This window comes from Sphaeramia orbicularis, chromosome 22 (assembly GCF_902148855.1).
Source record: "Sphaeramia orbicularis chromosome 22, fSphaOr1.1, whole genome shotgun sequence".
Classification (NCBI taxonomy): domain Eukaryota; kingdom Metazoa; phylum Chordata; class Actinopteri; order Kurtiformes; family Apogonidae; genus Sphaeramia; species Sphaeramia orbicularis.
The window spans coordinates 35,619,538-35,643,045 of record NC_043978.1 but is presented as its reverse complement, the minus strand read 5'-3'; the positions used below and the strand labels follow the sequence as shown (position 1 = coordinate 35,643,045).

At 38.9% G+C, this 23,508-nt stretch overlaps 2 protein-coding genes across 4 annotated transcripts; one reads left to right on the top strand and one right to left on the bottom strand.

Moving 5' to 3' along the window:
- Positions 1-566: 566 nt before the first annotated feature.
- On the top strand, positions 567-7,496 carry ccdc28b (coiled-coil domain containing 28B). Its single transcript, XM_030126349.1, is given in 6 exon segments — positions 567-663; positions 666-876; positions 1,806-1,975; positions 2,203-2,357; positions 5,842-5,864; positions 5,973-7,496. Coding segments are annotated over 6 exon segments (636 nt in total). The 5' UTR covers positions 567-641; the 3' UTR covers positions 6,028-7,496.
- Positions 7,497-8,223: 727 nt separating this feature from the next.
- togaram1 (TOG array regulator of axonemal microtubules 1) lies at positions 8,224-22,044 on the bottom strand. Of its 3 annotated transcripts, none has more exons than XM_030126340.1 (23): positions 21,754-22,042; positions 20,076-21,248; positions 18,625-18,691; positions 17,228-17,356; positions 16,829-17,092; positions 16,463-16,740; positions 16,002-16,225; positions 15,745-15,845; positions 15,505-15,660; positions 15,346-15,411; positions 14,996-15,165; positions 14,722-14,881; positions 13,218-13,454; positions 12,688-12,811; positions 12,471-12,576; positions 11,164-11,399; positions 10,922-11,080; positions 10,663-10,789; positions 10,469-10,584; positions 10,137-10,320; positions 9,754-9,973; positions 9,567-9,653; positions 8,224-9,470 (listed from the first exon to the last, which is right to left on the bottom strand). In XM_030126340.1, the coding sequence occupies exons 2-23, from the start codon at positions 21,102-21,104 to the stop codon at positions 9,217-9,219; spliced, it is 4,494 nt and encodes a 1,497-aa protein (XP_029982200.1). In that variant the 5' UTR covers positions 21,105-21,248; positions 21,754-22,042; the 3' UTR covers positions 8,224-9,216. The 3 variants fall into 3 exon arrangements, with proteins under 3 accessions (XP_029982200.1, XP_029982202.1, XP_029982201.1); XM_030126341.1 differs by having other exon boundaries at positions 9,217-9,470; positions 16,463-16,737; positions 21,754-22,044; XM_030126342.1 differs by lacking the exon at positions 14,722-14,881 and having other exon boundaries at positions 13,218-13,412; positions 14,995-15,165; positions 21,754-22,044.
- Between the last annotated feature and the right edge of the window lie 1,464 nt (positions 22,045-23,508).

Genomic DNA, 23,508 nt, shown 5'->3' with positions numbered 1-23,508 from the left:
ATATTCAAAATAAATACATCAATCAATCAATATTTTGCTGCTCTAAGCACTGCAATTTCCCCACAGTTGGATCAATAAAATCTTATCCTATCTTATCTTATGTCAAGATTAAAATTTGTGCTATTGTGCTGCAGCTTAGAGGTTTTTGCATTTGTCTGTGTATTATTGCTTATAGTTGTGCAGATGTCTCTACAGCACACTGCTTCAGGTCACACATACTCATATTTTTCCACTGAAGCAGTTCTAAAAATATCTTTATAGGTTAATGTTTCACTTATTACACAGTAAAAACAGGCAGATAAGTGCTGTCATTTGACTGCAAATGCCCACGTTTACCTACATTATGAGGTAAACATGGACTCTCTCTGCCGCTGCTCGTATAGATTGCTTATTGCTGTTCTTGGGAATGCTCTTAAACAAATGAAAGCATCTCCGTTTCTGCAGGGAGGATGCTGTGCTGCAGCACTAATTTTGGCACAGTCAGAATCCTCCACGGAGCCCATCTGTCAAACAGGGGTTGTCTTCTCCTCTTAAACTTCCTACCTTTGTGTGTTTTTTTTCCCCAGGATATCCGACCACAGCCAGGCAGTGCCCTTTTCATCTCACTCCTTGACAGCGTCACTTGAGAGTAACAGAAAATAATGGAAGACAAACGCAAAAAGCGGAGCCCAAAGTGTCTCTCCCTCAGCCCCCACCTCCTCCCATCAACCCCCGTAAACTCTCTGTCCTTCCTGCCAGCAAAAGTGCCACCTTCTCACTGGGCCTTCCGCAGCCTCCCTCCCCCAAAAACAGAAGCAAGTATAAGAGGTCCATAGGGGCACCAGGACAACCCAAAGAGGTGCTAGCAGCCGTCGTAGCGCCACCAAAGACCACCAGGTTTGTGTTGCAACCTGGGCAACATCACGCATATAAATGTCAACTTTATTTTTAGACATTTAAAAAATCTGAAGAAACAGTTGTAACAAGTGGTGCCAGGCACAACAAACCCCGCCCCTCGCACATATTGTAACTTATTTTGGCTTTCGATCCAGCTGATGTCATCATGTCTATGCGTGTAGTGATGTCAGCATATCAATTGCCTCTATATATTCTGCCAAGTTTGAAGTAAATTGAAACAAAATGGATGGTTTTGTAGACATTTGAAATTTCACCCATTATAAGTAAATGGGAGAAAAAAAAAGATTTAAAAAATTCATAAAAAATTTGAACTTTGACCTGCCTTTCCCAAAATGAAATAATATCTACTCTGGGTCACTGGCAATCTATAAACCAAATTTGGTATGAATTCAGCCAATAGTTTTGTGGCTACAAACATGTGAAACTTTGCCCGTTACATGCAAATGGAAAAAAAAAACAAGATTTAAAAAACTCATCAAAAATTGAAACTTTGACCTACTTTTTCCAAAATGTAAAGACATATATCTGGGTCACTGGCAATCGATTAACTAAATTTGTTATGAATTCAACCAATAGTTTTGCTGCTACAGACGTTTGAAATTTTGCCCATTATAAGTAAATAGGAAGAAAAAAGATTTTAAAAATTCATAAAAAATTTGAACTTTGACTTACTGTTCCCAAAATGTAATCAGATCTATTCTGGGTCACTGGCAGTCTATAAACCAAATTTGGTATGAAGTCAACCAATAGTTTTGCTGCTAGAGTGTTAACAAACAAACAAACTGAACCAGAACAATAGCCCTTGACTCCCCTTCAGGGGCCGGGGTAATAAATCTCACAATGGAAACAGATGAGGATGCAGCAGGTTATGCTTGATTGTGTCTTCTGTGTGTATTTTTGTCTGATAGGCCACACAAAGAAAAGCCCAGGGCCCCCCAGCCGGCCGGGCCCAGTAAAGTAGTCCAGTCCTCTCCCCTGCAGCACTCCTTTCTCACAGATGTCTCAGATGTGAGAGAGATGGAGGGAGGGCTCCTCAACCTCCTCAACGACTTCCACTCAGGCAAACTACAGGCTTTCGGTAAGATAACCTTGATTAGACAGGCCACCGAGGGAATATACTGTTACAGGCTGAAAGTAAAGCCCTTTGATAAGTGGCTTTGTTAAATGAAACTGTCTGAAATGAAATCTGCTTGATGCTATTTTTACACATTTGCTGCTGTTGAAATACTTTTGACTTTGGTATCATCCATCTTTCAAAGACATTGTGGAGTAGAAAAGTTGGGTGTTAAAGTGTTTGTTTTGTAGGTAAGGTGTGCTCCTTTGAGCAGCTGGAGCATGTGCGTGAGATGCAGGAGAAGCTGGCAAGGTTACACTTCAGCCTTGACAGCCATGTGGAGGAGCTTTCAGAGGACCAGAGGAAATGTGCATCTGACCACAACCTGGAACACCTGCTCTGCAATGTAAGCACAAAACAACCACACGTTACTGTAACATTAATCCACATCTTCTCTTCAGATGCTTTTAGGGTTTTGAACTGATCGATATATGTATTTATGCAGTCTTAAATCCATTTTCATACCTAAAAATCTGAACCTCAGAGTACAGGATGTCAGCATCTCAGTGCTGATCATTCTATGGTGCATAAGACACTGTAACAATATCATATGATATTAAATTCATCACTGTGAGAGAGTCTGCTTTGAGTTATCAACTGTCTATCAAGTTGCTTAATACAAATAACATTAAAAAAACTTTGTTAAAAGCAAATATGCTTAAGGTTAAAATTCAGCAGTTCATTGTCGCTTTAAATGCAGGATGGAACATCACAACAGAGGACCATTCTTCTGCACGAACTGTAAAAATCAACAAGCTTTAAAATAAAAAAATACAACTCATTCACCTCTGGAAGGAATAAACTCACTATGACTGATGAAAGGATTAAGTTAGTTGAGTTTTTCAAATATGTGACATAGTCATCTGGAAGAATAATTAAATATTAAATCAAGGCCGTGGAAAAACATTCCAATATCCACATCCTTTAACTGTTCCTACATTTTGGAAAAGAGGCATTTATCACATTTTTAAATCTTGAAATTTCAAACTTATTTTTCCTTTTATTTGCTCATGGTTGTGAAGTCATCGAAAGAGTATAAATGTGTTAATGTATTCATAATATAAATGCTATAAAAGGGAGGGTTGTGTGATGTTAGCATATGGGTAACCAACCTCAAATAAGCAGATTTCAGAAATGATCCCAACTGACCTTTTCAGACTAGTTTCATGCTTCCAGAAAATAATGCTCTGAGTTGTAACTTCATCTTTATATCTTCAGTATTTTCTGAGATATTAAGGCTTTGAAAATGTTGCATGAATGTTGCATGATGCTGATTTTCCTGTAGTCATAGAAACAGAAATACATACAAAATTCCATAAGTCATTACTTTGATGTCTTAGACCAGCAGAGAAATTAGTTATAGAATTTTCATTTTGTCTTCTTATCTTAATGATACAGAGGTTATTTTCTTTTGTTCAGACAAAGTAGTAGTAGGGTGATGTTCTCATACCTGACATGTTTCGGCTGTCGCTGCAGCCTTCTTCAGAGATGTCCCCCGATGCGCTGCTGACGTGTTATCATGTATCACGTGTTAAAACAGCTGATAACACGTCAGCAGCGCATCGGGGGACGTCTCTGAAGAAGGCTGCAGCGACAGCCGAAACATGTCAGGTATGAGAACATCACCCTACTACTACTTTGTCTGAATAAAAGAAAATAACCCCTGTATTAGCAGAGAAACTATTGGCTGTTATGCCCTTGAGCAAGGCATTCCACCCTTCATCTGCTCTCCAGGTACCTAAACATGGCAGCCCACTGCTCCAAGTCTGCAGCGTGTGATGTGTTCCTGCATGTTCAGCCAGTGATGGGTTAAAGGCAGAGGGTTTATTTGGGGGTGTGCTGCATGTCTGCAAGTACAACATATACTGACAAAATGAACATTTTTATTCTTCTTCTTCTGACTTCTGAACTCAGGGTTTGTACGGGTGCTTGAAATACTTGAAAATAATAGAATTTCAATGTTGTGTTTTCAAGGTCTAGAAAGTGCTTGAATTTTAGTTTAAGTGTTTGCAATTCTAACTCTGATTTCTTTATTTTTTAATAACTCAAGCCAAAGCTACTTACAGAGAGGTGGTGCATTTTGAAAAATACATCTTTGTCAAAAAAGAAAATTATGGGTGCTCTCAGGTCGACTCTAGGTACATTTTTATCATGTGTGCCTGAAGAACACCAAGCGACTTCCCTTTTTTGGATAAAACTTTGTGTTCTCCTTTAATTTCTAATCTGTTTGCTATGATGAAACATAATTTTAGGTGTTTATAGCATAATACAATGTGTATCATTGTGATAAAAAGTGAAAAAACAAACAGCCATCAGTGTATGTATTCCAGTAGATATGTATTTTCCCTCAGTGATAAGGTGCTGTGCTGGAAAAATTTTAAAATGACTCTTAAAAGTGCTTGAATTTGACCTTGAAAATTGTGTACGAAGCCTTTAAACCACAGGTGTCAAACATGCGGCCTGGTTGCCAAATCCGGCACGCGAAAGGGTCCAGTCCAGCCCTTGGGATGAATCTGTGAAATGCAAAAATTACACAAAGATATTAACAATCCTTTTAGTTCACATTCCACATTCAGACCAATTCAGTCTCAAGTGGGTCAGACCAGTAAAATACTATCATAACATATAAATAATGACAACTCCAAATGTTTCTCTTTGTAAATGTAAATATTTTCATGTATTTACACGAAAACAAAGTATAATTTTGCAAAAAAATGTGAATAACCTGAACAAAGAAGAACAACCTGAAATGTCTTAAGAGAAGTAAGTGCAATTTCAACAATGTTCTGCCTGTTACTCAATGTTTTGTGTCTTTATAGATCCACTGTGATCTGTAAGTTATAATAAATGTGTGAATGATAAACTGAGACATAATATTGTTAAAATTACACTTATTTTTTCAGTTTGTTCATGTTATTTACATCTTTTGAAAGGATAATTTGCAGATGTAAACCTTTTCATAATGTAAATTTACTTTTTTTGCTCTAAAACACAGAGAAAAGTTTGGAGTTGACATTATTTATATATTATTATGTTATTATTTTACTGGTCCGGCCCACTTCAGATCAAATTTAGCTGAATCTGGACCCTGAACTAAAATGATTTTGACACCCCTGCTTTAAACTATTCATGACAGATGCATGAAATTTTGTTCTTTGTTCTAAGGTTCAAGACGTGATTAGCTTCTGTAAAACTAACATGTGCTTCAGACCAATATTAGCCCAGTGTTTTCCCACATCGAAGCATGTGGAGTTTATTTTAGTATTTATTTTTTCATGTTGTAGCAGTATTGCGATGACTCAGTACTTTTTCAGAACCAAAAAACTGAATTATGAGGCATCAAAAATGAGTCTGGTTAAGCTATGAGAATTTTAAATATATTCCAGCACAAAGAACACTGTTTGTGTTGGAAATAATGTGTCGTCTAAGAATGAATGCCTTGAAAGAGTTTCTATTGTTAGACTGCTGTGTGGTTCTTAGTTACCCACGCCTGGGACTGGTATGCTCGCTGCAGGACAGTTACAGTTCTGTGTGAGGGAGGTGAGAAAAAGCCCTCAGCTCATTACAGAACGCTGCGCAAGGAATATTTCTGCCACAGAGCAGACGGGCTGTGGAATGAATTTCCTTTGTGTGGATGAGATCGAAGGTTACTCTCTTGTTTTTGTCAACAACCTACTTGGATGACAGAAGTTTAATCTACATATTGACCTGAGCAAAGCTGTTATGTAATATGGCACATTTAATGATTAAACCCTGTTTACTATTTCTGGATGTTTCTATTTTTGAGCCACCTCTCATCCAACTTTTTTTTTTTTTTTTTGTTTCTGCAGCTGGAGGAGCTCAGCACCTCAATGTATCCTTCAAAAATGAAAGACTTTCTACCCAGACACAAACAGTTGATCTGAACGGTATTTTTATGTTCATAGTTCAGAGTCTGAATCCTTAATGTGTCCATGTTCAGACAAAAGCTCCACTTGGCTGAGAACCAGGACCTGCCCAAAACATCTGGTCCCTGACGAGTGAGGTGTGAAGGACGCAGCCGCTCATTTACTCACAACATAAAACCAGTACAGGTTGCCATGGCATCGATCCAGCTGCCTTAGTAACAGAGTGGAAAGATCCACAGGAGAAGGGGCTATTTTTCCATTGGGTCAGTGAAGCTGCGGGAGCAATACAGTGACGCCAAGCATTTAATGAACAGTCATGCAAAATCATAAATCCCCCACTCATAGCACAAGAAACAAAGGCGTTTGCTATAGTTTTCATAAGATTACAGTTTGCTGGCGTTAAATAAATCAGCTCTGGTTAATTAGTTACATAATCCGGTTACAAAAAACTGAGACGTAGAATGTTTAGTTTTCATGGTCATTTCAGTTTATGTTTCAAAAAACATATGACATGGGAATGGAAAAAATACTCTTGTGGTTCTGTTAACTTTACATTTACTGTCTGGTGATTTTAGAAGATATTTTCCCCAGTTGGTTAAGGATAGGAACATTTAGCCATTCTTAAAGTAGCAAACATTTGGCCCTTTCTCGACAAAACCACTGTGTTAAACTCAGAAGTTTTAAGGGAGTTTTCACTTTTGCTATTATTCTGGATGCACTCCCTCATTTTTATATTTTTACTAAAAGTTTAATACTGGACAACAGGAGGGATTTAATAAAACCTGGGTTACTCTTCATTATAACTGTGCATTTGAAAGTGACTGGACTTTGTGATGAGAATGTACAAAATGTGTTTAATTTACATGTAAAACGGTCACTATGACTCTTTGCCAATGTGCGTACAGCTACTGTATTTGTCCACAGAAGATTTAATATGTATGAAGGATTGTGTCTGCTTATTGATATTTTTTTATTTTGGTGTTTTTTCCTGAGGGCTGAGATCACGTCAATCCAAGCACAAGCTGGCAAAACTCTGCTACTTGAAAAGCTGTAAAACCACCTACTGTAGCATGTAGTTTATAGGATGTCTGTTCAGTCAGATGGGAAGAATTGACTTGCCTCTTATGACACTGTCCTAGATAGCACATTCAGAGTAATGTGGCAGGCATTCCAGCCTGTACAATACCATGTAAAACGGCAGCTACTTTCATAGTTACAAGATTAGGGATGAGATTATTAACTTGTATTTTATCTTCAGTTAAACATTAGTGCTCATCTTGAAAAAAAATCACTGGTCAATCGGAAACGTGTCAAAGCCTGTTGTGGGAAACTGAGGCATTTTAGATTTCAATATTAAAAGTATGATTAAACATTGTCTTCTTTTGCACTGCTATGCCTACCTCTTTCCTAAGCCCCTGGCCTGGATATCAGGACCTGTCAGTCATTTTTCTTTTCTATTTTACATGCTAAGAGATAATTCGACACAAGACTCAGCTTGTAAGCTTTAAACATGATTTAGGGAGGGAAGAACTGTGTGAAGAACATCTTGTGTGTGTTCAGTAATCATACCCATCAATAAAGGCAAAAATTTAGGAAAAGGAATGGCTAAATTGTGTGGTTATTTTAACAAAATTAATTTATGTGAATGAGAAGACAAAAAGAACAAGTGGTGCCAGGCACAGTGCCCACCCCTCGCACGTGTTGTAGTTTATTTTGGCATCGATCCAGCTGATGTCACCATGTCTATATGTGTGCTGATATCAGCATATAAATTGCCTCTATATATGTGCCAAGTTTGAAGTAAATTGAAACAAAATTGATGTTTTTATAGACATGTGAAATTTTGCCCATTATAAGTAAATAGGAGAAGAAAAAATATTTTAAAAATTCATGAAATATTTGAACTTTGACCAACTTTTCCCAAAATATAATCAGATCTGTTCTGGGTCACTGGCAATCTATAACCTCATTTTGGTATAAAATCAATCAATAGTTTTGCTGCTGCAGACGTGAAATTCTGCCCATTTTAAGTGAATGGGGGAAAAAAATATTTAAAAAATTCATAAAAAATGTGAAACTTTGACCAATTTTTAACAAAATGTAATCCAATCTATTCTGGGTCACTGGCAATCTATAAACCAAATTTGGTATGAATTCAACCAATAGTTTTGCTGCTAGAGTGTTAACAAACCAAACCAAAAGCAATACCCCTTGCCTCCCCTTTGGGGGGCGGGGTGATAAGGATCCAAATACCTACATGTAAACCCCATCTACATCATTCTGCAAAAAAGGCACATGGAAATTATGATTATAGAAATAAAACACTTTATTTATATATCAATCTGTTGTTTTGCGCTTGTTCACAAACAGGTTCAGTATAATTTAACCATAGATGAGTTAAAAGGCTACTTGAAGACTGGCACTACATACTGAGACAGAATCAGACCTGGGCCTTCACTGTTTCTCAGGCAACAGGAGCAAAACTCACCTCCTCTATTCACATGATCCTCATCAGGGAGAACAAGTTCATATCCAGCCTTGATCTAGGCATTAGCGTACATATATGTGTCTTTAACAAAAATAGTCAGTTTTGATTCCACCAGTAAATTTTGGTCATGCAAAAAACAAACAAACAAAAAAAAAACAACTACAAGTGGAAAAAAACAATCAGATGGTACCAATTCAGTAAATCATTAACAGGATTAAAACCAATACACAATAGATAAATTATACACTGTACCATTATACAGCATACGATTACATATTAAGCTAATACTGTGCAAATACACATTTGAGCTGTACAAAAGTATTCTGTATTATTCTTGTTAATCTCAATTCACAAAACATCTACATCAGACATTTTAAAAATATTACATCACATTTGATGAAACAGCAAAAATATACACTCTTCAGGTCCCTGTCTTCCTCTTGTTCTTTTTGTGCATTTCAATTTTACATTCTGCTATAATGTCTCTGATTTGTCTACAGTACATGTTCAGATCCTGGATAAAGCAATGACAATCATGGGATGGTAAAATGTAAAACTCATATATTTTATCATGATAATGAGTTAGCATTTCAAAGTGCAAAGAGAGCAGGCTGAGTGTGTGTAAGACCTGATGTCAGTATGATATAAATGTCCATGCTTCTGTACCAGAGGAAATCTCACTGAGATAAGAATAAGAGCTCCTAATTTTTAAGGACTTGCTCTTTATTGATATAAAAGTGCAGGCACTGTAAGAAATGTAGAACATCTCTGTCTTCAAGTAAGGTCAGTGTTAATGTTCTTCCAACATTTAGTTTGGATTTATTTTACCATTAGGACAAGGTCCTCAGGACCTCGTTGAAACTTTTGTGGACATTGGCAGGCTGGGAGGCAGCACTCTCTGTCAGGCTGGGTCCCATCTGGGCATAAAGAGCTTGGCACAGGTTGACGGTAGCCCCCCGCACGCTGCCGCCCCGACCATGAATTGTGCCACTGTGGGTAGAGGTGCCCAGGAGGTGCCACAGCAAGGGCAGGACTTTCTGCTCCACCATTTGGGGCTTGCGAGGGTAGAGCTCTGTCACAAGATCTAGTTATACAAAAAGAGAAATCAGCAAGCAGGCCAATGTACAAAATGATTCAGCAAAGTTTGAAGTTGTTGGTTTTAATGTTACATCAAACATACCTGCAACCTTTTCAATAAGATCCACCTTTGCTTTGCCGCTTAAAAACTGAGCCTTGGTGCAAAATGGCTGAAGGAGGAGTACGTTATCTTCAAAGAAACAGAAAATACAAGTATTAAAACGTTGAACTGTCAAACACAGAGAATTCTCTCTTAGTCTTAATGTCAAATGTAACCTCTAAAAATGTACCGAGATTTAAGGTAAGTGCATTGATAGCTCCAATAGCAGCAGAGTAGATGGCGTTGTTCTTAGAGTTGAGGTGATTGTCCACAATCGCTGGGACCAGGATATTTACCACCTGGGATAAGTTATCCTTCAACAAGTGGGTGATTTTCTGGAGTGACTCGAGCGCATACAGGTTGACCTTGCTGTTTGATTCCTGCAACCTTAATTTGAAGGCATCAAACACCTGAAAGACGGAGAATCAGAACAAGAACACATAGCCCAGGTGAGAGAGAGAAACTAGTCCCTAATGAAACAGACTTGTGTGATGGTCATTAAACACTGTAGAGATGGTTGACAAAGCAATGCAGACATGGTAAAAAAAAAAAAAAATACTAGTAATTACTTACTGGAAACATGCTATTAATAACCATGTTAGGATTGTGCTGGCAGTCTGATACTAGCTGGTCGATTCCCTTGATCCTCTCGCGAAAGTCTTTTGAACCCAGCAGACCTGAGATCTGCTTGATGTATTCAGTCTTGTCAGCGATACTCTGTGGCTGAGATCTACAGCTGTAATGGCTATTGGATTCCCTGTAGATGAGACATGACATGTTAACTCTACCTTCAATGACCTCTGAGTCAAGGCTAAAAAATGTATTATGCAGTTTGTGATGCCAGTTGTCTGCTTCAGCGGGCCTTTAAAGATATCTCTGCTGTTGTAGTTGATATTCACACCCACCTATTGGTCTGATTCAAAGGCTCTCTGGTGAGAGATGAAGCTCTGACTGTACCACTGCCTGGGAGGGAACGTCTACCCCTGGCTGACTGGTTGTCTTGTGGCATTTCACCAAGACCCTAAAAAAACAGATTTCCCAGGTAAAGCCACACAGTGTCTCATAAAACACTATTAACCTAGATGTACAGCCACTGTACCTTAGTCTTAAGAGTGAGGACAGTGTCTCTGACAGTTGGCAGGTCTTTGGTTGGAATATACTTCTCAAGGATTTTGTCAAAGTCAGGGTGGCAGGACAGGGACAGCAGCATCCGACGACCAAAGTACCTGTGGATGCAATCATGAATACAATGCAATGCAATCATTAGCATTCAGACACCCAAAAACACACTTTTTTCTCTTTATCGTGCGTAAATTTTGGTTGAAATGTACTGAGTTAATTGTGTTGAAGTCACACACCTGGCTTCCTGTGAAGAATCTTGTGCAAGCTTAGTGACGGCAGGCAAGATCCTGTCTGTGAGATCTTTACCTCCGGACAGGAGACGGGCAGCGCCGACCTTCTCTACCAGATTCGACAGATGCTGGGCAGTGCACTTCCTCACCACTGCATTGAGATGACTAATGACAGCAAGACAATTCAGTTCAGAAATAATTATTACAAATATTCACATGAAATGAAACTGAAACTTGATGACGCTAACCTGAGTCCTCCAGTGAGTAAAGCACTGATGCTACGAGACGGGGTGCAGTGCTGCACCATACAGTCCAGTGCTGCATCCACATCTTGCCTGATGAAGGCATTACTCTCCCCGGCCTTATGCAGTAAGGCTTTCACTGTCCCCTCCAGCTCCTGGTCCATACCCCTCTGCAGGTGGCTGTAAAGATCCCCCAACGTGCACACTGCAACTCTGGACACACCTGACCTCAGGTTCTTCACCTGAACGAGAAGGTGATTATAAGGAAACAAGTTGTCACATTAGCAAATTCTGAACTCTGCTCAAATCTATTAAAATCATAAAAATATAGCAATAAAACAACCAATACAGAACAATGAAAGCAACAAAAGCATTAAAAATATTAACATCAGCCTAAGAATATCATAAATGGTGATGTATATAAATACTAAACTGAAATTTAAGAAACTAATTCTAATTGCTTTTTTTTACTGTAATAAAGTAGTTATTGGTTTTTTGTGTACCACATTTCTCAAGAACTTCACATATTTTACCTCTGTACAATATAAAGAGCACCTACAGAGTCAAAAAAGATGAATTTGAATTATGGATTATGCACAGAGAAATTATTTGATCTTTTCCATCAAGACAGTGAGCAGGTTGCTCATTCATGCTCATGTGAGAATGAATACCACAAAAACAGACCTCAAAACATACATCAAAACATGTCCTGTTAAGGCTTAATTTAAACATCAAGAAAATCCGTGGGTCAGATTTAACACTTTCAGTACAAGCTTCATTTGCTCAAAAATGTGCTGATAGTTGCTCCCAAATACTTACCTGCATGAGCAAATCAAATTTTTTCTGTGGTAATCTCCAATAGATTTGCTGATGTTTGCTCATAGGGTATTTGTAGAAAAGCAGCAATATTTTTGCTGGTGACCAACAGTTTGCTAGCATGACATGAGTTAATGTTATGGTTATTTGATTTTAGACCTGAAAATAGTTTGTGCTATGTAGAACTAATGTACAAATGATGGAATCAACATTTTAATATAACTGACAAATACAAAAAAAATTGACTTTTACTGAAAATACATTTAGATAAGTTATTTTTACCTGCACTGAAGTTGATTTTTACTCATTTTTATTTCTGAATACAGTTTCACTGTGTTAACATAACTGTTACATGAGTTTAACTTAACACTCACCAGACATTTATGGTTGTAAACATCTAAGACATTGCCACATACGATGTCAGATTAGGAGGGAAATCAGTAGTGTATACATGGGCTAAATAATAATATGAGAGTGTTACATGAAAAATGTGTTACCTCTTGAATGAGAGACAGGCAGACATCATGAACTCTACCCTGGAGTGTGTCTGAGTGGAAGTGGGCCAGACTGCGCAGGAACGTCAAACCTTCTATCTTTTTCTCCCTGGATTAAAAGAGATGACACACAGCTCTCACTGTTTGCTTCCAAAGAGCTAAATATGAATTAAGATAAGTGGAGACATTTTAAGTGTTTCAAGCATTGTGTGTTCCCCACCAGTCCTCTGAGCTCAGAAGTTTAAAGCTCTGTGTCAGTGCCAGGTCAGGTTTGGAAAATGGACACAGTTCAGGAGGCTCGGAGAGATTTTTCTTGTGGCCCACAGAACCAGGAGACAGCTCATCTAAATTGACATCGACACAAAGACACACAGATTCAGTCTCATGTTACGTCTCCATTAGTCTCAAAACACGCTGTGTGTGTGGGCGGCGGTGCACTAACAGCAGGTTGTCAAAACAAAGCATTGTGTCACATAATCAAAAGCAAACATGGTATCGATCCATGCTCCGGTGGCTTTGAGAATCTAATTAATGTTCCAACATTTTCTATAAACGAAGACCTGTTAAAGCAGTGGCTCATCTATTTATAATGTGATGGAAACAGTGCTAAATTGTAAGGCTGCTGTAAGACCAGCAGAGGGATGACAAGGATCAGCATACTGGTAATAGAGCTGTACAGTGACATACAATGACATACTTTGAACATTAGTGAAGTGTGTCAATGAAAGTCATTGTTTGTAGAGCACTGACCTGAGCTGTGGGATAGAGAAGGTCGGGTCCTGCTGAGGCTAGGTGCCCTCCTAAGACGAGAAGTGTTTTTGGGGTTTGGGGGTACTGTGGGTGGGCTTGGCTGGTGGGGTGGAGTGAAGCACTTGATGGGGCTTTGGAGTCCTGGTGGGCTGACAGGACTGGTGGAGCTGATGTGGGATTCATCAGAGAGCAGGTCTGCTTTGGTGGAAGTCAATGTGCTGCCATTCAAATGCAGATCTGAAACATACAAAATCAGCTATAGAACTCTGGCTGCAAAAAAAATGAGCTGCACATATGAATTCATTTCTTGGTAGCACTTTATTCTTGACAGTCCATCAACTATGAACATTTTAACAGCTTACATTAAAGGAGTGATATTTTGCTTTTTTTAAATGGAATTATGCATTTTAAAGCATTTCCCTGTGGTCTACACAAACTGTAAATGCTATGCTTGGGTCTGAATTCTTCATTAATTATACTCCACAGGTCCATCTTCAACCCTATTTCTGAGTAATGACACCAGAAACCTCGTTTTGAGCGCTGGTGCTTTAAATGCACATGAGCCACTTCAGCCCCCCCCCAGGTTTTTGGCTGTGCTGCTCTGTCCTGTTCAGCCACTTGTGTTTGTTAATACAACCAACAACTGAACATTTTAGGAAATCAGGTCAAAGTTTGGACATGTTTTCAGCATGGACTACAACTGTTGCTATAACGATTATGGTGTACTCGGAGAAATGTTCATCAGATGTCTTGACCTTATATGTACAAATGTCGTGACGTAACTGGTTATAGACGTAACAAATTAAGTAGGAATTAAAACGGGTTGTAGATTTCCACTCGATTTTTTCCAAAATGAATATAAAGATAGCTTTGCAGCACCTGGAGGGTTCAAATTCAGACTTTTTGAAGTATTAGGGTCGAAAAACACAAATAAATGTACCAAACACTAATAAAAGTGGGTTTAGCAAAATATGACCCCTTTAAATATGTATCATGCAATTGAATTTCAATTTGTGAAAATGGATTCCAATTCTAGCACAACTGTGAATAGCTAAAAAAAAAAGACAGTTTTTCCTCATAATTCATGCATGAAAGGGTGAAAATGCAAATGATATTCAAGCTATTATCTAAAGAGCATTGTGATAATTCTCAGATGAAGCAAAACCTCTATGCTCAGAAGGTTACAACTCTGTTAAATGTTAAATGTCACCTAATAAACTGATGAAACGTTTCAACAACTCTGTGGGTGCACTCTCACCTATGTTTTTAAAGAGTACAAAGCAACATAAAATCTGGAACAAAATGTGAGTGTTGTGCATATAGACTTTATACTACGTTCGGACAACAAAAAGAAATAAAACCAGTGTTTTATTACTGTCCTAAACATAGTAATAAGGATAAAGATAAGATAGCCCTTCCAAAAGCCTCAGAAAAGCAAAACTATGAAAAAACATACATTTGAGCAAAGTAAACATTGGTTTAGACTTCAGAGGATCTCACTTGCCTTTAATGATTAATAGTCTGTTATCCTCTGTGGATGAATCCGACAGCATCTGTTGGACCCGGTGGCGTATTTTCTCTCGTGTTTGGTCTACTTGACTGTGGCCCTCTGGCTGATCCAAATGATGCAGCCTCATCTTGTCCCTGCTAAACCTTGTATTCCTCTAGAAAGGTATTGGTAAATAAACATGGCAGGTGGTAATTTAGTAAAGATTGTATGATTTTATTATTATTTTGTGTGACATTCTCCAATTTGCTACTGGATGAGGGTGACTAACCTTTACCCCATCAGGACGCGGGCTGTCATCACTGTCTAGGTAAGGACCAGAGAAAGTATTGCTGTAGATGCCTGCAGAGGGATCGCTGGGAGAGTTAGCCATCAAATCACCCTGCTCAAGTGACAATGAAACTCCTGGACGGCTGGAGGACACTGCAGTCCCAAACATACCTACAGAATGCCAGGGAGAAGTTGACAGATGTTTTATCAGCATCACTGGAGAAGCACGGCAACACTCTTCTACACAAGACAGAGCTTCAGAAACCATTACAGTAGTTTTGGCTTCCAATTTGTTACCCAAAGCACCACGGGTAATATTAACTGAAACTGTCTAACGGGCATCAAACTAACCTCGTCCAATGACTCCTTCAGGCATGTCTATAGCTGGTGAGTTTCTGCTACTGTGGCTCTGAGATCCTAAGAATGAGAGAAGAGAATCACTGGTATAATTATTTTAACACACCAGGCCAATCCAGGAAAAAGGTGGTCTCTTTAATATTTTGACTGTACCTTTGGCAGGTTTTAGACCTCTGACTGGTTTTATCAATGGAGGGGAGGGACCTCTTGTATAGTTCTCTTCTTCTGTTCTCATTGTTCCATTTGAGTATGTAAATGAATGCCCCACAACACCTACATCAGACACCAGCTCATTTCTCTGAGACAATCCTTTAAAAAGACAAAAATTATTTAAGTGAATAAAATGCAAAGCCTTGTAATTCAGGGGCCAAAAACATTTAATCCCTTTTATACCTTGAAGGCTGCTGAAGTCCATGGACACAGAAGATCTCATTCTTGCAGAAGGCACTCTTGCAATGCGAGGTTTCATTCCCACAGAGGCAGTATTTCTGGGACTGTTCACAGATGCGATGAATGACAAATTACAGTTTAATGTGGTCCTTTATACCAACACATGGATTCTGCTACATTTATAGTAATATTATAATAACCAGGACATGTTTCTTTATAAATATTCCCTGAGCTGCAACCATTAAATGTGGATCCTTTACCTGGTTTTGATGCCATTGAAGTTGTAGTTTGCAGCTGAACTTAAGCTGGAGAGCCCACTCTCACTTGCTGAACTTGTAAGCATCGGAGGAGTGTGTGATGGTGAATCTAGAGCCAGGTCTAACCTCACAGCTGAGTCTGGGCTATCTGGGTCTGAACTGCTAAGGTTCGCTTTGGCCCTCTTCTTTGCAGCACTGTTGCGCAATGAGCGCAGTGAGTTCAGCATCTGTAAGCAGCGCAAGAATGAGCAACCAACAGTACGAGGATGTAAAGTAAAGTCACTGATGGATCCATATGTCAGCATCCTAGATTACTACAAATGACATGCAAATCTTTGGTCACACTGTACGCCAACATGGTGTGTTTCTCTTATGAACTCTCATATTGTGATGTTTAATTATGCATTTTTAGGGTAGTGCATTTTATAGCAAAATACTAATTTAAAACAGACAGCTTTGCTAACCTCTTGCATGTCCAGATCATCATCTGGAGGATTTTGAAGTGTATTATTGTTAACAGGATCCAGATGAAGATCACTTTCTATCTGCTGGTTTGGAGGACTGCCTGGTACAGTGGACTTGTGGCCATCAAGCGACTGGTTCTGTTCTGCTGGAGGTACAACTGGCGAGACAGAGAGGCTTGTCCTCGTGCTACTCAGAGCTCGGCGAAATGACGAAGTGGAAGAGGAGCTCACAAGAGAGGCACGAATAGGCCGGGGAGAACACCTGCTAGAGATATCTTCTGGATGGTGAGGGACAGAATAACAAACAGTCAGACCAGAAGATTAGATGAGAATTTAGTCGTATGTAATATCTATTTGGTCATTTACCCTTTGTGGTGCTTGCTGTATCTCGCCAAGGGCTAGTGTCTCGCTGGTGGGGACTGCTGTCCCTTTTGTTGGGCCAAGTGTTGGACATAGAGAGAGAGGAGTCGACATGGCGACGTGACAGTGTTGGTGTGAGCATGCCACCTGGGAGTGTGGCCAGTGGATAAGATGGCAGTAAAAATGAGCCAGGTGAAGTGGGGTTTGCGGGAAGGGAAAAGGTGCGTTCAACACTGGGATTCCTTGACAAAAGGCGTGCCTTAGGTGCAGCTGTGAGACAGGGAAGTCACATGTCAGAATCCATGAGTTAAAAAGTGCAAAGCTGGAGATGGGAAAGGTGTACTGTACACAGTAAGGATGGAAAAAAAGACAATAGCATGTCATTTTAAGGATCTGACACCTTACCAACATCTGGTTCAGAGAAGTTGGTGGTCTTAAAGATGTCTTGGTCTAAGTTAAGGCTTCCACTCCTTCTAAGGCGTGCAGGGGAGTCCTTCCTTCTGGAGGACTGGGGCCTCTGAGGCTCTGCAGAACCTAGATGGAACATACATTTCGTTATTTTCATTAAATGCTCATTTTAACCTTACAGAGTTGTACATACCTAATCACCCCAGGTAGTTAGCCATAATAAAAAAAGGGTTATATAGTATACATATAGTACACATCCAAAAAGTTCATAATTGGTGCTGGAATTTTGCCTCAGACATTTTATTAGATCTACTGGACCTAATAAAATCAGATCTCATAAAAATGATGGCATAAAAAAGATTAGACTAAAATTTGTTTTACTTGGGTAAGAAATACTACTGATGAACATTACAGCTGGAAAAAAGTTGCAAGTCCAGTATGGCCGACAAAATGCAGACTACACTTGCATACACAGAGTCTGTAAATAGTCTGGATACAGTTTCACCCATAAACACCACATAATTACATAGTAATGCAATAAATACAAAGGTACATGACTGATTTTTCAGAGGTTATGGAAAGTTGACTGAACTCTAAGAACATCTATGACACTTGTAGAAGGTGCAGGACTGAGTAGATTACATAAGATGTAGAAGAGGCAAAAAGTGAGTCTGATCTTTACACGAGTAGTTAAAATCAATATTCAACTCTAGCACATAAAATTACAGAAAAATATCTTCAGAGAGAAATAGCAAAAGCAGTCAAAATCTTGCCATATACTTGTACTGAAGCTGGTGAAATGAACTCCAAGTCACTTTTTTTTTGGTCACTTCATTTTAAAAGATGAAGGGCTTAATAATTGTTTAAGAAATAGCCCACCTACATATCTCTCATCTCAAAACAGAGTAAAAGGTACATCACTAAAAGTATACCACCTTCTAGGATAGACAATGAAAACTCAGCTGACAATTTTACCAACATTTTTGGTCTTAAATCACATTCATTTAGGATGTCAAACAAAAGAACAGCGATGAAGACACTGCCCTCATCTCAGCAAAGAGACACAAAAACGCAAGGTAACATTTTAGGAGATTACAGACACATTTTTGGAAGGTTTATCCCAAGCAGGGTAGAGGTTAGATTACTTAACAGTTGGTAAGTGGTATGGTCACTTTCTCCTCTGGCATGTTTTGTGAGTGGTATGCCAAGCAGTCTTGCAATCATGCTCCTCTCAGAGCTTTTGATGACATGTGGCACAACTACCGTGCCTCAGCATGTTAATCCAGTTTAAAGCTGCTCTAATTTGCATCCAGCTGAAGTTAACCATGACAATCATTCGCTGTTACACGTGGAGTAAATGTGACTGTGAAAGTGGAGGCAGTATGGGCACTTACTAAAACTGGGTATGTAGGTCTCTGGGCTCAGCTTCCTGGACAGGGGAAGGAAATCCTCACTGGTAACCTAAGAGAAAGCAGAAAATTATTCCTTTTATAGCAAAGATAAAGGATGAAGTTCAAATAACTAATGTAAAGCAATCCTTGAACAGGACAGGAGCCACAGTGTAATTCCATCCCCTGGCCTGAACAAAAGGATGTAGTAGACGTTTGGCAAACTCAGACAGAAGACACTGGTCTTTGGGTGGAACTTCTACTTTTGTAAAGTGACATTACTTAATGTACACTGTGTTTATGGTCCTCATTTAAATTTAATGAAAATAATGACTACTTTTTTCCACCACTGCTTCTGTCTCTGCCTTTGAGACAATCTCAGGCTGAGGTCAACCTCAGTCACTGCAATCTGATGATGACGATCCCTGAAGAGCACTTGATTTGATTGCAATCTACACTAGAGCAGCGAATGAGCTGTGTTTAGCAAACATAACCCTGTGATATTACCAATTATGCCTCACGCCCCATACAGCAAGCGTGCTATGTAATAATAGGGTTGCTGGGAAACACACACCGCTGTAAACAAAAGGTTTTCAAATGTAGACTCTAAACTAGTTAATAGTATTTACAACAAAATATGGTCAATTAATGGCTCACGAACCAAAAAAGTCATCACAATCCATGGACTGGAAGTATATTAATAGATTACATCCTTCAACAAACTATCTAGACTATGAATAGACCCACAAACTCACACCCTTATTGTGAAAGGGATAATTCTCACAACAGTGAATGTTCATCCTGTCGGCTAGTGTCACAGTGCAGGAAAATGAGTCACCTGCTATACTTCATTCCAAGAATAGTATTGTGGGTCTATCCATACCTATCCTATCTACACCTGAGTCTCACTGCAGTATATTGCTGCCATATTGGTGGATACGTTTATTCCCTTCATATTCCGAAGTCATAGAAAGACCTTAATAATCTTCATGCAAAGATGCTTTCATCAAACATATAAAACAATGACTGAATGAAGTAAATATCATTATTTTAAATGACAAGGTCTAAGATATGTGTGCCCCCCTCTCTGATGCAGCATCAAAGAGCATTGTGAGACTTCTCCCTTTCTCAGAAAAGTGCTACCTCTGAGATTTCTACCGTATCTTCAGATTGGTGCCTTTAGGCATGACGCAGCTTGTTCAAAAAGCAGGTCAAGAGACAGAAAGAATATATGGTTCACACAGTGTACAAAATGGCACAATGGCAGATTTGCTTATAAACTAATTTCTACTGAGGTTCAGGTTTATTGCTCATTTGCGAACTGATAAAGCTAAAAAGGAAACAGACACTGCAAAACTGTCCATTATATATTATGGGGGGGGGGGGGGGGGGGGGTAACAGCTAAACCAGGACCAAATCCATCAATCTGGCGCGTTGTAAGTGCTGAGGAGTCTCACCTGTTCAGCGCACTTTCCATTAGGTGTGTTACATTGCTGGTCATTCTCAGTGGATGAGAGGCTCATCATTTCCCAGGGGAGTTTGTTCTTCCCTTTCCCTGCACTGACAATCCTCCTTTGAAGCGGAAGGTCATCTGTGAGGGATCCAAGGCTGCCATAGCCATACAGTCGGTTACAGTCTGGTTCAGTTCTGTTGCTCCTTGCACTGCTTATCCGCCCTCCGTTCATCACCCAGTCCAGATCAGCTCCAGGGCTCTGCATTGAGCACCTCTGCCCAGGTTTGGGTACCACCAAGGCATATTCCACAACCCCTTCTGATGAGAGTTTTGGAAGAACACGTCTTGCTCGTCTTGCCTGTACAGCTGCCATAAGACCCTCAGCATCCTCATTGAGCTCGACCATGTCTACAGCTTTCATTAGAGGCTGCTTTTTCCCTGTGTCAAGGCAATAGTCAAAGACAGCAAACAGCTCAAGGGCAGCATGGCGGACCTTCCTTTTGCTGTCTGCCAAATAAGGTGCAACCTCAAGACAAAGTTTAGGGATGTTAAAATCTTTCCTGGGGTGAGTAAGCATAGCTGCTATGATGATGTTAAGGACGTCTTCTCGAATCCTCGAATTTTTGTGCTTCAAGTTGCCCATAACAAGATCCAATATTTGTTGTGGTGCAACAGTTTTCATCAGGTGTCGAAACACATTCATATATTCATTCCTGGTGACGGTGCGAGTGTCCCCTAGGGCCTTGAGAGCCACTAAAACTATCTGTTTAAAGTATTTATCTAAGTTTGTGTCTAGCTTCTGAATGAGTAAATTTAAAACTTGCAAGGTGCCATACAATACTTTAAAATTACTATCATCCAGAAGGCGGGGGAGAAAACTGATGAACTCCTCAACACTGTCAGATGGGACTGTCTGCATGTCCACATCTGACAGGATCTGTTTGAGTTCCTCCACCCCATTAGTCCGGTTTTGGTAATTCCTGTGGTCCAGAAGCTGCTCGTGTAACTCCTGGGAGATCAATCCAAGTATCATTATTGGTGATCTTCTGGATGTGGTCAGATTTGAGAAGGCGTAGGAGCAAACACAAGTCTGGGAGGACAGTAATATTCCTCTTCTTTTCTTTGAGCTTTCATCCTGAGTGGTTGGTGATGGAAAACCACTCTTGTGTTTGTCAGTCTGTGAATCAAAAACAGAACATGAGCTAGAACAGAGAAGGTCTAAATACATCCCTATATACTGATATAAAAACATATAACGGCATCCAAGGCTACATTAGATATTGCAACATAATGACTAACGCTACATCAGATTAGGACATAATGGTCAGACAACCACTTGTGGCTGCCAGGTACTACAGGGATCTGCACTATGGCTGAGATAACGTTTCCCATTATAAATTAGCCTTATTACCTGCTAATATAACATGCCTTACTATGCATTGTCAGAGTAGTCAACTGCAACCATCAAGTTACACGTTATAACAGTAATACCTTCAATGGGTTTACAGTCTTTCCTTGAGGACACGATAAGCAGCCCAATGAGTAAACCTAGCTACATAGTAGAACCGTAGGTATCTAACTGAACAGCCACTTAAAGGCTAGCGTTAACTCGCTCCTCTGTTGTGTTTGGTTAGCGCTGGCTGATTATGCTAGCAAACTTAGAAAAACAGCAAAAAAATTACCTCGCATTTCCACTGCTGCTTTTCGTTGACGCTCGAGGAGACTATGTAACATTACGTCGTCCGAATTTCCATGTCGTACCGTCGTGGTTATTGTTGTTTACATGCGGGCATTTTCCAGGGTTGTTTTAACTGGTATCTAGAGTGTTGAATGTTTAAAGGCTACTGAGGTATTCACACCGAGAGGATCCCACACACACACACACATACACACCGAGGCAGCAAAATGGCGAATACATGTCGCAAACTGAGCGCTTCCATGGTGACGCGAGCTCCAGGCTCCTCCAGGCACCGTATCATCACAAAGCTGAACAGCGAACTGTGATGAAAAGTCAACGAAACACGGCCCTAAAGACTGAAAAACATCATTCAAGCTTTCCTTTTTACAGCTTACTGTCTTATTATTTACAACACAGCTATGTCAAACATATATGAAGTACATAAGATGGAAAGTACCTATATATTTACATGTTACAATAAATTAGCTACACCTGAATGCACCACAGATATTACAATGTTTATTACAATCACTATTTTAAGTACTGTATTTTATCGTAGTAATGGCATATTTTGTTTGAATGTATTCAGTTTTATCATGTATTCACCTACTTAATTAGTTATGGACTTTTATTACTGTTTATTCTATGTTTTACATGTAAAATAGTGTGTATTATTGTGTATTTTTGCTCTTTTACTTTGAAGCACTTTGTGACTGGTGTGCTTGAAATGTGCATAGAAATAAATTTTACATATTATGTAGTCATAGTAAGTAAAATGATGAAAAGTAAAATATGATGCATTAAAGACTCACCCAATAAAATGGTTACCGTGTTTCATTTACATCATCTGCAATAAACTACTAGCTACACATGAATGCACTCAAGGACACAATATATAGCTGCTGTATTTGTTAGGAAAAACCACCTACAAATAAAATGAATAAATTAACATTTCAGATAAAGACACCTGTATAACTTATTTATTAAAATATGAAATATTAAAGTTTAATTTACCAAATTAAAGAGTTAAAATTAGTTTCATATACAAAAGCGACAATAAAACACATGTGAATGCAGCACTTAATTGCCAAATAATTTAATTTAATTAATTTAATTTATTGGTGAAAGGTATTGGTGAAATTAATCTCCTTGAGAGGATAGTGTGTCTAATCCTTTTCTTATAAACTCATTTAATATATATACTGTATTTTTTCTTTTATACTCTTCCATTTTGTCTCTTTTATAATACATTTTCAATTTATTTTTTGTATTTCACTTCTTGACTCATGATTTTTTTTTTATTTTTTTTTTTAATAATTTCGAATTTCTGACTTCCAATTTGTTTACCACGCACTTTGTTATTATTTCCCCCTTATCCTTTTTTCTATTTATCATACTAAAACAGGGTGACAGTTATACTAGGGAATACATGTTTCTGATTATTACATAATCTGTAATAATTTAATTAAAACACAGTTAATACAGAACTCATAAGACAAGCACCCTCATTATTTTATATTATTCATATATGTATACTTACATTATTTATTTGCAATTTTCTTGTGTTCTGTGTGCTCTTCCAGAAATGTAATTTCTGCTACAGTTTTTGATATCACTGTGTTTGTTTTTCTGTGCTCTCATTACACTGGTGAAGCTCCCTGTGCTTTATCGTAGTGTTGTAGGATGACCCTTTTTCTCATAAATAGCTGTGATTGAGGTTGTATTTTGAAAACAGCGGAAGTGGGTGTGCTGTTTTCGC

What these genes read in the sequence shown, in the direction of transcription:
- togaram1 (XM_030126340.1), bottom strand. Translation starts at nt 21,104, where the DNA reads ATGATACTTGGATTGATCTCCCAGGAGTTACACGAGCAGCTTCTGGAC. An exon ending in GACCTACATACCCAGTTTTA is followed by an intron (nt 17,357 to 18,624) that starts GTAAGTGCCCAT and finishes TGTTCCATCTAG; the next exon opens with GTTCTGCAGAGCCTCAGAGG. An exon ending in CCTTTGAATCAGACCAATAG is followed by an intron (nt 10,321 to 10,468) that starts GTGGGTGTGAAT and finishes TCTCATCTACAG; the next exon opens with GGAATCCAATAGCCATTACA.